This window comes from Betta splendens, chromosome 21 (genome assembly GCF_900634795.4).
Source record: "Betta splendens chromosome 21, fBetSpl5.4, whole genome shotgun sequence".
In the NCBI taxonomy this organism is placed as follows: Eukaryota; Metazoa; Chordata; class Actinopteri; order Anabantiformes; family Osphronemidae; genus Betta; species Betta splendens.
The window spans coordinates 2,017,038-2,034,226 of record NC_040899.1 but is presented as its reverse complement, the minus strand read 5'-3'; the positions used below and the strand labels follow the sequence as shown (position 1 = coordinate 2,034,226).

At 52.1% G+C, this 17,189-nt stretch overlaps 1 protein-coding gene and 1 long non-coding RNA gene across 6 annotated transcripts in view; both read left to right on the top strand.

The window, feature by feature from the left end:
* plcl1 (phospholipase C like 1) overlaps positions 1-15,802 on the top strand; it is a 37,019-nt gene extending 21,217 nt beyond the window's left edge. Inside the window, exons 1-12 of one of the 2 annotated variants that reach the window (XM_029136412.3) lie at positions 1,549-1,815; positions 2,645-2,719; positions 2,793-3,080; positions 3,165-3,458; positions 3,536-3,927; positions 4,428-5,541; positions 5,611-5,787; positions 8,611-8,973; positions 10,790-10,993; positions 11,695-11,770; positions 12,359-12,468; positions 12,563-15,802. In XM_029136412.3, the coding sequence (XP_028992245.1) occupies positions 1,723-1,815; positions 2,645-2,719; positions 2,793-3,080; positions 3,165-3,458; positions 3,536-3,927; positions 4,428-5,541; positions 5,611-5,787; positions 8,611-8,973; positions 10,790-10,993; positions 11,695-11,770; positions 12,359-12,468; positions 12,563-12,769 (3,393 nt within the window). In that variant the 5' untranslated portion in view covers positions 1,549-1,722 and the 3' untranslated portion in view covers positions 12,770-15,802. Of the gene's footprint in view, positions 1-1,548; positions 1,816-2,644; positions 2,720-2,792; positions 3,081-3,164; positions 3,459-3,535; positions 3,928-4,427; positions 5,542-5,610; positions 5,788-8,610; positions 8,974-10,789; positions 10,994-11,694; positions 11,771-12,358; positions 12,469-12,562 lie in introns of those variants that run through there. The other variant, XM_029136411.3, reaches the window with a different exon arrangement.
* Positions 15,803-15,812: 10 nt separating this feature from the next.
* Positions 15,813-17,189, top strand: part of LOC114847339 (uncharacterized) — a 77,096-nt gene continuing 75,719 nt past the window's right edge. Inside the window, exons 1-2 of one of the 4 annotated variants that reach the window (XR_008693491.1) lie at positions 15,813-16,663; positions 16,795-16,917. This is a non-coding gene — a long non-coding RNA (uncharacterized LOC114847339). The remainder of the gene's footprint in view (positions 16,664-16,794; positions 16,918-17,189) is intronic. The other 3 variants (XR_008693488.1, XR_008693490.1, XR_008693489.1) reach the window with 3 other exon arrangements.

Below are 17,189 nucleotides of genomic sequence, written 5' to 3'. Positions count from 1 at the left end.
GGAAATGAGCTGGGAGACGAGACGATAAGGACGAGAACAGTTTGACTGCAAAAACGACCAAACAATGAAGGAGCGGTGTAAATAACTGAACCTTTCAGTTTGGAGCAGCACAAGTCGATCATCACCAACTGAAGCTGCTAATGAAGCGGCAGCAGCTCTGGCAGTGACGAACAGGCCTCCAGATGGAGGCTCCGCCCCGTTCGGGCCGTGACCTCGGCGCCACCGGAGCGCGACGGACCTGAACGTTAATTGGTTCTGGCTGAGATGCTCCGAGCGACGGAATCATCGCGCTCCGCTCCAAGTTTCCATGTAGGAGCACAGCAGCGAAGGACCCGGTTCCTTTGGACCCAGTCTCCTGCTGCAGCCCACAGGGGTTCAGGGGTTCAGACACTTTAGTTTTGCTGTGTCTCACTCTTGCAGTTGAATGACGGGACCGTCCGTCTCTGGTTCTGCTCAGGCCCGCGTACGGGTCCGGGTCACATGGCCGTCTCCTTGTCCTCACGTGTCGTGCTTTTCGTGCTTTTCAGAGTGAAGAGCAGCAGCTGTGAGCACTTCATCCGTTGTCTCTGAACACAATGAGCCATTGTTTTCTATCCCTGTTTTCTACTTTTGCCTCTTCGTGTCCACTCGTTGCAGCTCAGGCGACTTTTCATCTTCAACCCATTTGTTCTTCTCTGCTCGGTGTTTGCTTCTCGTCTCCACTCAAGGACGTCCTGTCATTTGAACCCATTCTCTGGGTCTGTCTTGTCTGACCTTTTCCTGCATCTCGCCTCCTTCCTCCAGCTCTTGGTCCCATTTCTCTCCATCTGTGCTGTGATATTTCCCTGGCAGCAACTTGGTGGTGGAGAAAATGATCAGATCGTGAAACGAGCGGAGCCGGAGACGCAGCTTAGTGCAGGCAGTGGATCAGAAGCCGCCCGCTGCATTAAAGGCTTTACGGGATGTGGCCGTGGTTTCGAGGACTGCGTGGTGTGGACAGTGGAAACACGCGCACATGCAAACACACTGGATTAATGATGAGCGGCAAACATCGATGCTCCCGCATCATCACCGCCCGGCCCGGCCCGGCCCGGCCCGGCCCACCTAAATACTGGCTGACCCGCTTTCTCTAAGCCGGGCCGTCCTCGCTGGCCAACTTAATAAAGGACCGTTGTGGGAATGAAGAGGACGGAGCCAGCGCTGGGTTTAACTCTGACCTTCCTTCGTTCCGCTCCGGGTGCTGGGAGCTGCTGGAATATTGGAAATGGAAATCAATGCTAGTGGTGTGTGGGCTCCGCATCCCTGCATCCTGCCTTCACCAGCAATGTTGTGCTTGTTTCCAGTTCACTCTGGACAAACCTGTCAATACACCAGTGACTTCCTGTTAGCGCGAGCGCAGTCGACCCTGTGAATGAATGCAGGTGAACGCAGATAGAATGAAACTCAGTCGATGCCCGCGGCGTTCGCTCCATCGCTCACACGTTGGCGGCACCCGACGCCGCTAGCGCCCGCGGCGCTCGTTCCATCGCACACGGGGACAGGTGGGCGTTAGCGGCAGGCGCTGCGCTGCTGTTCCATGCTCATTAGCGGTTAGCGTTTGGGCCTCGGTTCCAGGCGTTCACACGTCCAGGCGCAGGAAGCGGGAGCGGGAGCAGGGTGTTTGTGGAGCCCTTTGCTGCACGGCCTCCACCTCGTTGGCTCTGTTCTGGTCTGTGACGACAGGAGGCGGCCGCCTACTGCACCATGAATGCATCCACCAGTTTGGGGAGAGACTCCACCTCTGAGGCCTCCGCCTCCTGCGCTCGGCTGGAGACTGGTCTTCTTCTTCTCTGCTCCGTGAGCAAACGTCGGCGTGGCGGCGTCTCGATTAGCTGCGCGGCGCTGGACTTTCACGCAGCTCTTCACTGGCTCGTAATGAGCTGCGTTGGTCTCAGCTGAGGCGACAGCAGTAATTACATGCAGCGCTGCGTTGGACACACTCTTCTCCTGATACGTGCCTGGGTCGCTCAGATAAACACTGAGGTGTTTGTGTTTTAGCTTCAGTATCTGAGGCGCTTCCAGGCTTTAATGGCCTCAGTGCGGCTGAAGTGATAAACCAACGCAGCTTGTTTTTAGCTTTTCCTGGTGATTTGTTGACATTTGTTCCGTTTTCTCACAGTTTCACCTCATTTCAAAAAACAAAACCAGTGAAATAACCTGATCTGTGCTAATGTTGCTGTACTTGTATGAATTACACATATATTTGTTAAATATAGACGGAGGAACCAAAATGAGGCGGAGGAGTGTTTTCACATCCTCTTCTTCTGGCTCCGTGTTTAGTTTTTATTACATTTTCATGCGTGACTTTCACGCTGGGCAGTTTTACACATCAACACAAAGATGTGAGAAATGTTTCAGCTGCTGCTGCTTGTTTCTACCAGATGCAGAGCACAGAGCGTCCTCAGTTTATTTCTGCTTATTCTAACAGTTTATCTATGTGATTTAATTTGCATAGTGCCATTAGTTTGTTGGACATTTAAAGGTCGGCTCAGATTTATTTTTGGATTCATTGTTTGTATTGAGAAATAAAAGGGATTAAACTTTCAACATGGAACCAAACGAGGCTGAACAGAAGCTGCCGCTGCATTAATGTTCTTCTTTTAACCTTTTTCCTGTTTCCTCCCAGGACCCCTCGGTGCAGAAGGTGGGTGGAGGCAGGAAGAAGACGGTGTCCTTCAGCAGCATGCCCTCTGAGAAGAAGGTAGGCGCTCAGAAACGCGCTCACGCCTGCAGACGGTCCTCCAATAACACGCCTCTCGTGGTTCTGTCCTCAGGTGAGCAGCGCGGCCGACTGCTTGGCCTTCATGCAGGGCGGGTGCGAGCTCAAGAAGATCCGGCCCAACTCCAGGGTCTATTGTCGCTTCTACACCCTGGATCCTGACCTGAGCTGTTTACGCTGGGAGCCGTCTAAGAAGGATGGAGACCGGGCCCGGCTGGACGTCTCCAGCATCCGAGAGGTCCGCACCGGGAAGAGCACCGAGACCTTCCTCCACAACGGGCCGCTGTCCGAACACCTGGCCGAGGAGGCGGCCTTCTCCATCATACACGGGGACGAGTACCAGGTAAGAGAAGACGGAGACGGAGACGAGACGCTGCCTGTAACAAAGTGGAGCCATCTCACCCCCCGCTTGTCTCTGTCTCTGCAGTCCCTGGACTTGGTTGCGCTGTCTGCAGATGTGGCCAACATCTGGGTGACGGGGCTGCGCTTCCTGCTGGCTCATCCCTCGGTGGTCGGCGGGGCTGGGGGCGGGGGCGGAGGAGGCGGGGCGCTGGGCGAGGGAGGGGTCATGGTGGTCGAGGGCACGCTGGGCGGAAAGATGAGGAGCGAGTGGCTGGCGGCCGAGTTCGAGCGGGTGGACGAGGACGGCTACGGCATCGTGTCGGAGGACGTGGCCGTCGCCACCATCTGCAAACTGTGTCCTGGCATCAGGGAAGCAAAGGTGGGAGGAGAACCCCGTGTTCCTCCCTGAACAGCATTGTGAGACTTGTCTGGTCTTGACTTGTTGTCTTTCGACAGGTCCGCCTGCGCTTCAAGGAGATCCAGCGAAGCAAAGAGAAGCTGACCTCCCACGTGACCCGCGAGGAGTTTCAGGAGGCCTACTGCGAGCTCTGCACCCGGCCCGACGTCTACTTCCTGCTGGTGCAGCTGTCCAAGGAGCGGGAGTGTCTGGACCCCCAGGACCTGCGCCTCTTCCTGGAGACGGAGCAGGGCTTGTCGCTGGCCACCACTGAGGGCTGCTGGGAGCTGCTGAGGCGCTACGAGCCCTCGGCCCAGGGCAGGGAGCGAGGCCTGCTGGGCCTGGACGGCTTCGCCCGCTACCTGCAGTCGCCCGAGTGTCAGCTGCTGGATCCGGAGCACGTGGGGGTCTGTCAGGACATGAACATGCCTCTGTCCCACTACTACATCAGGTGCGATTGGCAGGTTTACTGTGATCCCATGGAAATGCATGTGTGTCTCAACAAGGAGAATCCAGAGCAGTAGATGTGTTTCATTGGTCCGGGCCCAGTCGGTCTCTGCCTCCTGCTCAAAGCTGCAGCAGTAATAACTGGAGGTCAAGGTTCAGTGTCGCCCTGATGCACAAACACGCAGCTGAATATCTGTGAATGAATTCTCTGTCGACTCATGTGCCAGATGGTTTCTCTTACTCACGGCGACATTCCTGAGGCGCATTAACTGGACATATTGTCGTGTCTGATCATTTGATGTATGTCTTTAAGCCTCTCTGATGAATCGCCAGGATTTAGTGAACAGGCATATTGGTCTAAAACAGTCCTTTTTGTCCTCGTGATCATTTATCACGTCTCGGAGGCTCCTCCTGTACTTAGTCATGTCTAAGAGTTATGGTATTTCCAGTGTCATTGAAGCCTTAAGGTGATTAAGATGAATGATGAGTGCTCTGTGTGTCCAGCACCTCGTACCGCTCCTACCTGCTGGACGACCAGGTCCACGGCCGGGCCGACCTGGGGGGGCTCATCAGGGCTCTGCAGAGCGGCTGCCGCTGCCTAGAGCTGGGGGTGACTGACGGGCCCGAGGGGGAGCCTCTGCTCGGGGTGGACTATGGGCCAGACGTGCCCCGCCACCATCACCACCACCCCCACCACCACCACGCCCCCGTCACCGTGCGCTCGGCCCTGGAGGTGCTCAACAAGTACGCCTTCCTCACCTCCCAGTACCCTCTGCTGGTGTACCTGTGCCACCGCTGCTCTCCTTCCCAGCAGTGCGCCATGGCTCAGCACCTGAAGAAGGTGTTTGGCTCCCGTCTCTACACCCCGGACGCGCTGCCCGTCAGTCTGGGAGGGCGCGCCACAAGCTTACCCTCCCCGGAGCAGCTGAAGGGACGCGTCCTTATCGTGGGGAAGAAGCTCCCGCCAGAGCACGAGGGCTCTGACGGGGAGGTGTCTGAGGAAGATGAGGAAATAGGAGGAGGGGGGCCTCTGGCAGGACGCCGGATGACCATACCCGGCGAGGAAGAACTGGGGGTGGTCCTGGTGGTGCCCCCGCCCTCCCAGCCCCGGAAGCTGCGCCTCCACAGGGAGCTCTCGGACCTGGTGTCCATCGTCCGGACCGGAAGCCGCACCTTCTACGCCCAGCGAGCCTCCCACAAGCAGCAGCAGTCGCCCCCCAGCAGCCCCTCCTCCCCCAGCACGCCCATGCTCACGGAGCCTCCGTACTGGACAATGTGCTCCCTGGGCGAGGGGGAGGCCGGCCGGCTGACCAGCGAGAGCCCGGAGGACCTGGTTGTGTTCACCAAGCGCACCCTGACCAGGGTACGACCCAGCTCGGTGCGCTTGGACTCCAGTAACCCCAACCCTCAGGGCTACTGGAAGGGAGGGGTCCAGCTCGTGGCCTTGAACCAGCAGACGCCCGGCGCCATGCTGGACCTGCACAGAGGCCGCTTCTCTCAGAACGGGGGGAGCGGGTACGTTCTGCGACCCGCCGTGATGACGGACGAGGTGTCGTACTTCAGTGCCCACACGCAGGGGTGCGTGCCAGGAGTCCCGCCGCAGACTCTGCGCATCAAGGTGAGTGTTGGACTCAGACGCTTCACCAACCGCTCTTTGCCCATCACATCCTCACACCTTTGCCTGCAGGTGATCAGTGCCCATAACCTGCCCAAGCCTCAGGGATCCGGGGCGAAAGGCGAGGTCATCGACCCGTACGTGGTTCTGGAGCTGCATGGCGTCCCGGCCGACTGCGCCGAACAGCGGACCCGCACCGCTGCCCAGAACCAGGACGACCCCCTGTTTGACGAGACCTTTGAGTTTCAGGTGAGGCATCAGTCACGCATTCACTACCTCGATCAGCCGTTCCCTCTGACATCAGTGGAGGAGCAGCGGTGGGTCAGGAATGACCTTCAGACGTCACAGGCCTGAGCCACCGAGCAGAAAGCTGCAGCTTCCCCCGACGCCCAGTACGTTTCCTAAACTGGGGCATAAAACTCAGCAACTCGCATAAAATTAACGAGGCTGAAGGTCGCGTAATTTAATCATTTTTATGTCAGACACTTAAATCCTCGTCTTCATAAGTGGCACGAAATGAAATATTTCAGCTTGGTTAAAGGTTTTAAAGGTTGTGGTTTGGTTCATACAGCAGATACAAAGACAAGTCATTCCCTGGTTAAGCTGCATGACAGTTCCATGGACTAATCCTGTTAACAGGCCCAAAATAATTTACTCAATTCTAAAGCAAGTCGTTGTGTATTGAAGGAGACGCTGCTCGTCATTTGCTTTGTGTTTCTGCAGCCTGGTGTCATCTGCTTTAGATGACCTTTATTTTCATCAGCGAGTTTGTTGGTTTGCAGCAGTGAAGGCTGTTAAACCTGAACTAATGCTGGTTGGGTTTCATCCGGGCCTGAATGGGCCGTGTCCACCTGAAGCCTGGGTCTGTGGACATAATTAACGTGTCCTTCCCCAGAGCCTCTGACTCCGTGCGACTCATCAGCGTGTGGTTTATAACCAACGGCCGAATGAATGAATGAATGAATGGGGGCAGTGGAGGCCAGCGGTCCACGTCACGCATGAGAGGAAACGCACAAAGACACCGAGGTGCAGCAGGTCGAGGTCGAGCCGCGCGTCGTCTTCGTCATCCGATGCTCTGACTCACGGACACGCGCTGAAGAAATGACCTGAACGAGTCAAAGCGACTGCAGATCCGTGTTCAACCGGCTTCGGCTTCAATCAGGGATTTAAATGGGCTGGTGTAAATAAACATTACTTTATTACAGCTGCTTCATGGAACTAAGGACACACACGTTGGTCTCTGTTCGAGCCCGAGGCCTCGTTTTCAGCTGTCATCGGCTCGACTCCGTCTCAAAGCTCATTTTCTACTAAAAGCTTGTTTTCATGTTTTGGAAGAATGAAATCAGTTAAATAGTTTTTATGGCCCGCTGCGTTTTTGTCATAATGCGACTCATCAAAACGCGTCTTAGCTTCGGGCTGATTTATTATTTATATTAGGATCCAGTTGCACAAAAAGAGATTCTCTATTTGCAATTAAGGACACGATGAGGTGACCTGATGTGGAGTCGTGAGCCTGAACGCCGATTCAATTAGGAGCAGGTGTTATCCATCATCCTGTAACACACAGAGATGCTTCTCTCTGCTCCACGCTTTAATCAGACGAGCCTTGGCTCTGAATCTGATTGAATTAGGTGTCACAGCTCGTGTGCTGAGAGGAATGCAGCGAGGCTGCGAGCGGTGGACGGCCTGGCGTCATGGCTGCGGACGCTCCCTCTCTGTCTGTCTGCTTTGCTCATGCATGAAGCATTCACAGCCTCCTGAAGTGGAGGCGCATTAACACCCACGCCTCCGTCCTCCATCCGTCAGCAGCCACCGTACGCGACATGAATGTGTGCAGCCACTTCCCTGTGACAGTCACAGGTCGACGGGAGTTGATTATTAGAGTGTAGCCTTCAAATAAGAGCTGGGTCCTTGACTTTGGCCGTGGTCTGACTGTCTGTTGTGACTATTTTTGACGCTAGTGATCTTTTGGGATTCGTTGACTCTGAATGGTGTGAAAACTGGAAACGCCTTAGAGGAGAAAGGCAGGCGGGTGTGAGCCGACAGTGGAAACTCATCTCAGCCGTGAACCACATCGCTTTCTCTCCTGTGAGGCCGCAGTGGACACGTCTCTGAACTGAGACCTGTCGCTCGGGTTCGTGAGCCTCAGACACGAAACTGTTGAATTCATGGATCCTGCTCAGTATCTCATCTGTCAGCGGTGTAAATGAGAGGCATTTGAATATTTTCCAGCACAGTCTGATTTTTTCCCTTTTTATTTGATGATGTGAGCCTCGAGCCATTTGTTTGTGTGTGTGACACTGATTGTGCAGTCTTTGAAAACTTCAGCACCAAAGAACATGAAACCTGAACACATTTGAAAGTGAAATCTCTGAGCTTTGAGGGTGTGTGTGTGTGTGTGTGTGTGCGTACGTGCGTGCGTGCGTGCGTGCGTGAATCAAAACTGCTACTTTCCTGTTCAGCTTTAGCTCATTTCCTATAAAGACACCACGTCTGTGTATCTGTCATGTTGATCTGAGCCCTGTGAGTCTGTGTCTGTGTTGTCTTCCCGTGGTCGCGTGATCATATTTGACCTCACACTCTGCATCACGTTGAGGTGTTGTTCTAGGATGAAGGCTCCGACCAGAACCAGTTTCAGACCCTCTGTGTTTGTGGAGACTCTGCCCACAATGAATATGCACAGACACACTCCCAGCACCATTCGTCCTCCGCTGCGTGTTAATGGCTGTACTGGCCGAGGGGAAGGTGACCTGACGTGTATCTCCACCGGCCGCTCTGCAGCGTGATTAACACTAACATGGTGCACCAACACGAGCAATGCTGAACTACAAGAATAAAGACGGATCATCACAGATGCATTTATGGCCGTGTGCACGTCTGCGCAGGCGATCAGCCCAAAAGTGTTAAAGGAAACAATCAGGGATGTTTGTTGATTCTAGGGAATAATGGAGCTTTTGATGCATTTGCATTTTGATTTGGAGGAAAGAACACGGATGAATGTAGAGCAGCCTTTGTTTTGAGTTCATGGGCTGAGGTCTGTTGTGTGACGCTCCGTCCTCCGTGTGTGTCCAGGTCAGCATGCCGGAGCTGGCCTTGCTGCGCTTCGTGGTCCTGGACGACGACTACATCGGAGACGACTTCATTGGCCAGTACACCGTGGCCTTCGAGTGCCTTCAGCCTGGGTACCGTAACGTGCCCCTGCTGGGTTTGGCGGGAGACCCCTTACCTCACACCAGTCTGTTCGTCCACGTGGCGGTCACCAACCGGCGAGGAGGCGGGAAGGCCCAGCGCCGAGGCCTGTCGGTGAGGAGAGTGGGGAGACGGGGGCGGGAGTACGTGACTCTGAGGCACGCTGGCATCAAGGCGGTGGACGACACCTTCAAACCGGCCAGCGCCCCTCTGAAGGAGGCAACAGACCTGCGGGAGGAGGCTCAGGTGAGAGAGGACAGCGACATGTAGCAGCTCATTAAAGCCATGCTTCACCGCCTTAAAGCAAGTTGCGTTATTAATGTTTTACATTTTATCAGCAAAAATGTGCAACAACATTTAACATTGATGATCTGTGTCCAGAGAAAAATGGGAAAACTGCAGTAAAAGCATTGTGGCTGAAAACAGTCATATCCTACAACACCCAGAATGCACTGCGCTCTGACGAATCACCTGAGCTGCAGTGATTGGACCTACCTGTCGCTTAGCTCCGCCCCCTCTCAGTCCAACCATTGCTGGGGCAGGTGCAGAAAATAACAGGAAGCACTCGTTGTGGTCTGTGAGCACGTGCACTCAATCCCCTGAGACGTTTCAGGGGACTTTTGCAGAGGAATAAATCATTTCTCTGCACAGAAAATATGGAGGAATCTGAGTGTCCCTTCGTTTAGGTCAACCCCAAAAATCGGTGAACTTTTCCTTTAATTCATGACGCCACAATGTAAGCGAAAATCAGGACTACTGGAATAAACAGGAGTAATGATTGGCCTCCTGCACCAGCACCGCAGGCTGAGCCCCAGACCACAGCTTCATCTGAACTGAAATCAAGTGAAAACTGTTTCTAGAGATAATGTTCCTGGAGAGTAACTATCATCTTTCATAGCTGCCGACGCCTGAAAACCTTGGCACGCGCATCCAAAACTATCACATTAGACGTTCCCAGAGGTGACACTCATGACTTTGATTCACAAGGCTTTAGTGAATCCTGTCATAGTAACACACCATCAATGGTGCATGCTGGGAAACTGGGCGACTTGGAGGAAGCTGAGCTCCAGCAGGAGTTTCCACGGGTCTGGATGAACTGGAGGAGCTCACATCCAGGTGCTGGAATCAGACTTCGCCGCAGGCTGAGAGGTGGAGGAGGATTAGAGCATCTATAAATATGAGTAGAGGCAGAACCTGGTCGCACGCACCCACCAGCTCGGAGCGCGCTGCAGCGTCTGTGGGAGGCGACGTGAATAGAATGCTGTTTTTACACAGCTCTGCCCTTTATGTCCCTGTGCACGGAGGAGGAAACGGCTTCTCCCGTCGCCGTGTGGGAGAAGCAACAACAGCGAGTGCATTTGCTCTTGGAGTCAGTTCAGTTCAACTTGGGTGCGGAGTTGGAATGGAGGGAACCCCTCATTCAGTGCAAAGCCTCATGCAGCAGCTGAATGAGCTTCTCACTACTGACCCTAAAGCCGTCTCTCGGGGGGGGTCTCTGCACCTCCTCGTGACCCCCAGCCCTGAAACACTGCTTCCAGTCATTCATTCACAAACCGCTTTAATGCATCCCCTCCGATACGGAGCCTCTGTCCAGCTGTGGGCTCATCTGCCTCAGCTTTTATTCATGTTTCGGCCCCTCACTCACAGCTGCACAGAGGTGACGTGTGCTAATCGTTGGTCCAGCTGAATCTCTGCCAGGTGGAAAATAACCACACGGCTCCTCTCTTCATGTGCCGTTTGCTACGTTGTGACCAACGTGCTCAGACGCACCTTCAGCTCCGTCGTCCATCCTTCGATTCTCCTCCTCCACATTTATGCCATATTGTGTGTTTTTGCCAAATGCGCTTAAGCTCAGGCTGATTTCTCTGGATTAAAATCTGCAATGTCTGCCATATTGATTTAATTCACGAGAGACAGATGACAAGAGCAGCGAGGGGAGGCGTGTGTGTGTGTGTGGGGGGGGGGGGTCACCCTCCTTGACCTTTACCAGCTTAGTTTCAGCCGGAACTGCACATCCGATCTAACGCCGTTTCCCTCTCATCTTTCTCTGTGGCGCTTTCAGAGCACGACGGCCAGCTTCAAGGAGCAGTGTGGGCTCCCCACGGTGGCCAAACTCAAGCAGTGCATCGAGAGCCTGGCCACGCGGCTGCAGAGCCCCGAGGGCGGGCTGGGGGCCGCCATGGTGCTGAAGGAGGGCTACCCGTGTCTGGAGCCCCTGCTCAGCCTGTCGGAGCCCACACGCAAGCTTCTGGCTGCCTACAACACGGTCAGTGGGGACGGGCCTTTAGTTCTAATGTGAAGAGCGGCTGAACATCAACAGTAAAATGCTGCTTCGTTTCTGTGTGGCAGAGGAGCCACTAAGGCACAAATGTGTCCTGATCTGCTGATCTGATTTTAAACCCCATCCGCTTGGTCGTTGGGACGAATGATTGGAGTCAGAGAGTGTTGTCTTCACCACAGTTTGCTCGTGGCTGCGTTTCTTCAGGGCTTTTCAAACACACGCGCTCCGAGGGGGCGTGCGTGAAGCCGCCGCCCACTCCTCCTGTGTCAGACCAGCATCTTCTCCCACCTGCTTCAGAACCCGCTTATTCCCAGCACGCAGCCCAGTGAGGAGGCAGCGCTTCCTCCTCGCGTCCGTGCACGTCCGTGAGCGTGCACGTCCGTGAGCGTGCACGTCCGTGAGCGTGCACGTCCGTGAGCGTGCACGTCCGTGAGCGTGCACGTCCGTGAGCGTAGTGTGATGTCTGGTTGCACATCGCGCCGCTTCAGGCGTTCTGTCAGTCACATGCTCTGCCTGAAGCGTGAATCCTTCCTGCTTGAACTGTTATTACACAAATGCTAGATCCATCGGTCGCAGAAAACCTTCTGCTCTGACGTGTTTCATAAAGGCACCGTTTGTGAAGCTCCACTGATCCTGGAGCAGCGACTGATGTCCATTGAGCCTTTCTTTGTTTGTTGTCTATGCAGATGATCGCAGCCCAGAAACAGCTGATTGAGAACGCTGACGCCGTTCAGGAGAGGATCGCTCAGGTGCAGAGAGAAGGTAACGCTTTTATAGCACGGGATCCGTGAACATTCAACAGCTGACCTTAATGAGAGCTGCTCAGCTTTACACAGGCAGAAACCATCAGAGCATCTCCGTCGTCAGCAGGGATCACTTCCACGGACTAACGGCTGTCTCTGAAGACTAACTGCTGTAATTTTAGGCGACTCCTGACCTTTAACAGGGAAGAATACGCAGCGGACAGCAAACCCTTTAAGAGCAGCGTCAACGCTTCCCAGGTTGTTTAGTAGTGGTTATATGTGGTCTGTGTCTGAGGCCAGTTGGAACAACAACATCCTCACATACGTCTCAACCTTTGCGGTCTACTGGCAGAACAGAACATTACACAGCAGGAGCAGGAGGAGGTGGTTTCTCTCAGGAGAGTTTGATTCCAGTCAACCTTCAATGTGTCCTATGTGGTGCCAATTCTAAATGTTAGAGAAGCAACCCTTAAGCCAATCAAGTCGCTCTAACTAACTATTTGTGGCTGAACTCGGCCCATTAGTCATCACTGGAAGCATCAGCTTCACTGGGGCCAGCTTTCTGCTCTGTTGCATGTGACAGATGGACCGCTTGTTGCTTTTGCAGGGATGGACTTCCACGAGGATCTTCCTCGGCTCGGGGAGAAGGAGGGGCTGAAGGGACGCAAGCTAAGCAAAGCTGTGGAGAGTTTCACCTGGAACATCACGGTCCTGAAGGTACTGAAACATATACTCAATCTGCACAACAACATTTGGAGTGGAAGCTTGAGAATGTGCCCATCTTCCTCCCTCTGTGTTTGCGGTGCTGCAGGGCCAGAGCGATTTGTTGCGGGGCGCTAAGATGGACTCCCTGGATGCCCTGCGGCAGCTGGCTCTGGCCTGTGAAGCCTGCGGACTCACCTCCTCCTCCTCTTCCTCCAACTCCTCCTCCTCCACATTCTCCATGGCGGAGCTGCACTACTCCTCCCACCCCCCGTCTGGCCGCCGAAGCAGCACACACGGCAACGGGCGCATCTGACCTCCGGTGCCCCCGCGTTCCCGGCGATGAGCAGTGTGTGGCCAGAGGAAGGAGGAGGAACGCTTCATCAGAGACCGGACTAGTGTGTGAGGACACAGTCCACACGACGGTGTGGGTTTCCCTCGTTAGGGAGGAAGTCACCTGAGCTCCTGGTGACAACTAGACTGCTTACGACCCTCTGTTTAATGAGCTACAGTAGGAGTAGGAGCCGCCGATGGACGAAGCCTTATTCCTCAGCATTTCGGCTTTTTCACCTTAACCCTGAACTTTGCTCAGATTAAAGATAAAGACACAAGAACGTTTCATGTTTAATGGCCAAGAGCTTCTTAACATTAATACAAACACCCCTGACTGAACACACTCCCTGCTTCAACTCGGTAAAACACGACGAGCAGGTGCTTCTTTAGTTTAACAGAGATCTATGAGGTTTAGGTTCAAACGGGCACGGCCTGACGTCGCTACCGCGCGCTGGCTGCTGCTCATCTCTGCGCCCACCGTGCGTCGGGCTGTGGTGCGGTGGACGCAGGGACGGCTGAGACGCGAGGATGCGGCGGCTGTGTGCTCATACTGTAGTGTGACCTCCTGTAGCTCACATGCAGAGTGTTGGACGCTTCCCGTGTCTGTGTGTAGGAAGTGAAGGTTCTTGTACGGTAGTGATGTAGCAATAATAATAGAAGTGCGCTATTAGAAAGTCAGAGGACTAAACAAAGTATGACTCACTATAAACAATGTTTTGGCATCGTCAGCGATGATCTCCTGCCGCTGCTAGAACCTGATGGTCTACACAGGAAAACACCTGATTCTACTTCAGTCACACACTAAGAATCAAGTAACATGACGTTGGACGACTGGGGTTCAAATCTAAACTAACCAGTACGTCAGTAGGTTTTAAGGACGTTAAAAAGACCAAACAAGCCAGATGTGATTCGTGGGATGTTTTAAATGATGGACCTTCTGACCAGGAGACCATTTGAATGTTTATTCTGGCCTTTTCGGGGTCAGGATGTAGAAGTACATCACTGTCACAGATCACCAGCTCATGGACCCAGCTGGGAGCTGAACCCACCTCAGGTGCGTCCTGTTGTTCCTGCTCCTCTTCTCCAGGTGGAGCGACCGAGCTGAGGAGGCTGCGGAGCTACCGTGCCACTGGCTATTATGCATGCGTGTAATTGTGGAGGACATTGTGATATTGGAGCATTGATGGTACAGATATTGAGTTAGTTTTTCTTCTGGCGTGTTTTTGGGTGGGTAAACCTGCAGAGCTTCATAATTGGCCGTGAGCACTAAGCAGAGTGACAGCGCCTGCTGGTTTGCTCTATTAATAACTGCCTGACTCGCGGGAGGCCTAGGGATGTGTGCTGGTGTGTTTATGCCTGAATCCCGGGTCCAATGATGCAGACTGCTTCTGCTGCCTGCTCAAACCTGCCGTACTTCCTCCTGAATGAAGCGGCGCTGAGGCGCTCTCTCTGAGATCTGCTTACCTGCAGAGGATCTCCTCGCATTAATGATGCATCATCTCCAGTAAAGCAAACCGCAGTGTTAGCTTTCCTCCACTTTACATGACTGCTGACAAAGGAAACACAACTGGCTGGTAGATGAGCGGTGGTTTTATTTACTTTAGCTGTGGGTTTGACCTTTGTCAGTTCAGGTTTCAGCACCTGAGTCTTATCTGGTTTATTTATCAGGTGCACAATGTATTTACAACTAAGACTGATGGTAGAGAACTGTGCTGCCGCATCGAAACAATGGCAGCAGGTCACATGCGAAACCAGGCCGTGGAAACAAAGGTTGGTACGAGCTCACACCTGAGCTACTATTTGTAGCTAAATGATCAAAACCGTTACATGAGCTTTTGAGCAAATTAACTCCAACATTTACGTCTTGAATCTTTTACTGTACACTTTCATAAACAAACATAACATTACTGTGTGTTATACCTTTTGGCAGCTACTGGTTTTGGGTTAATTCTGCAGTTTGCAAACACTTCTTTGAGCCATTTCTGTGAACATTCTGGGTTCTGTTAGATGATGACTTGCCCGGACCTGGTTTCCCTCTTAATGCACAAAGCTAAACACAATGTCCTTCTCAATGTGAGTGACTTATCTCCATTGGCTGTGGCTTTAGTTATCAGAGATCATCAGTGTGACGCTGTCGGATGAACAAATCAGCCCATGAGTTCCAAGCAGTCGCAGATTCTTCCCTTCACTCAGGCTTTTGTTGCGTAAGCATAGTGTTCACCGTGATGAACTGCCGGTTGTATCGAGAACGTTGCCATACATGGTAGCTTCGATAGGGTTAACACCGCCATCACGCATCCGTCACACTGTCCTGTTTCACTGTGCTTGACCCGACTTGTTCACTTTGCAGTATTGAAAAAGGAGTGTTTACCTCTCGGAAGGCCGCTGAGCTCAGCCGCTCACTACAGTGCTTTACTATGATGTTCAGTATATTGGATCACCTGCGACCCAGTGCTGCACCTTGTTTGCTGAAGTGTAGGCTTCGCTTCTTCACTTCAAACCCTTTAAAGTTGTTCAGGTCTATATGTACTGTGGACTGAACCATGCTTAACAACAGGGTGCTGCATTGAGGTGCATTATTTATCTGTTACCCACGTGTCTTAACCTAGAACTAGCTCCCTCCTGTCTTTGCAAACCAGTTGTCAGATAGTGCGTAACATTCAACTTATATCTGCCATTGTGATGTGGACAAAGTAGTGTGCAACAAAGTAGTGTGCAACACTGTACTGGTGTTTTCAGGCCTATAACCTCCCTGACGCTGCTGTGTCTGCGTTGGCCTGTGTCACTGCTGACCTTTCCAGTTCCTTTAACTGTCTTTACACTCACTATGTTTTTGTAAAAAACAAAGCAACAAAAAAATATATTTATTGAAGTGTGTTAAAAAAACAATACATATAATGAATTAAATTGACATTGCTTTTATTTTGAAAAGCTACGGTGTTTTCTATAAGAGGACTAATCTAAACATAACAAGAGTATGTATCCCAGGCTAAATAAAACGATCTTTTCTGACCAAGCCCTTTTCCTGCTTCTTTTATTTGACTCTCTATCCATTGCATGAGATGTACAAATTCAAGTATGAACTGTGACATGTGCCAGAAGAAAGGTATAAGTACAATTTTACTCCAGTTAAAGTATTGCAAACAATCAAGTTTACTTTAGGTGCACATTACATTCAGAACTTAAATACACCTAAATAGTGTGAGAATCTCCTGGTTGTTGAACTAGAAAAGAGTTGCAGTGATGCATCTTAACCTGACAAACGATCTTTGGTTGAACGTTCCCCTGTTCCAGCGGACTGGGATAAAACCGTTGCGTTTTAATTGAGTTAAGCATTAAATGCTAAATAACGCCAGTTAAAAATATCCAGCTGTCGTGTTTGAAACCGTTTAATGGTCTTTTGTAAATTGCTCAAATTGGGAAGTTTTCCCCCAATTAAATATAGACGTTTTGTCCCCGGGGTTTGATCCGGGTACTTTTGTCGAGCGGGAATTTAGGATTTAAAATGGAGGCGAGGGAGATTATAAATTATGCCCGCTGCTCACACGCGGCTTTGTTCGTTACTGCAATCAAAGTTAAATGTTCTACGCTTTGAAGCATTTCGTGTATTGGTCAGAACTAGTTCCCTGCGCTACAACATGATAACATGGCAGCTGGTCTGTGAATGACGATTGTTCTTGTAACAATGGCTTCAAAAAGCAACAGACATATTAGGGCTGGCCCTAATATTGTCCGGCGGGTGTGGACGCAGTAGCGGGTGACACCCGTCTTTTTTTAATTTTTTGAACTTAAAGTTTTTTTTACTTAAAGTTTCCTCTCGTGCCAGCAGATGGAGCCAAACATCAACACATCCGTGGCTCAGTCGCTGCCTCATTCGGTGGGTCATTCATTCATTCCCGTCTATATTTGGTCGGTTTTACTGATGCTGCATGCTAAGCTAGCCAGCACTACCACTGGAGAGGTCAACAAAAACTGAATATGTTTTATTTTGTGTAATGTTCAAACCAGCCTCCAGCTTTGCACAGTCAGCCTCCGTCTGCCTGAGTGGTTCCCAGAGCGACTCAGCATTTGGCTGCTTTCCCTTTCCCCTCTGGTCGAACTCGTCCCGAACCACGGATCCATTCAGATCAGGTAACTGCATTCCAGGTCATCTGATGCTTCATGTCATGACTTTCCTCCTGGACAAATGGCACCTAATACTGTAACTTATAGGCATTTTTATTATGATCCCACTAAGTATAAACCAGGAGCCGCGCTGGTAAATAGTGCCCTCCATTTTGACCTAGCAACCAACAATGTGTCACCACCTTCTCCATTCGTCACAGTGGAAACCTCCACATGGAGGAATCGTACATTCACTTTTTTGCGTGTAACAAAGCCACAGTAGTTAGAACCAAAAATCC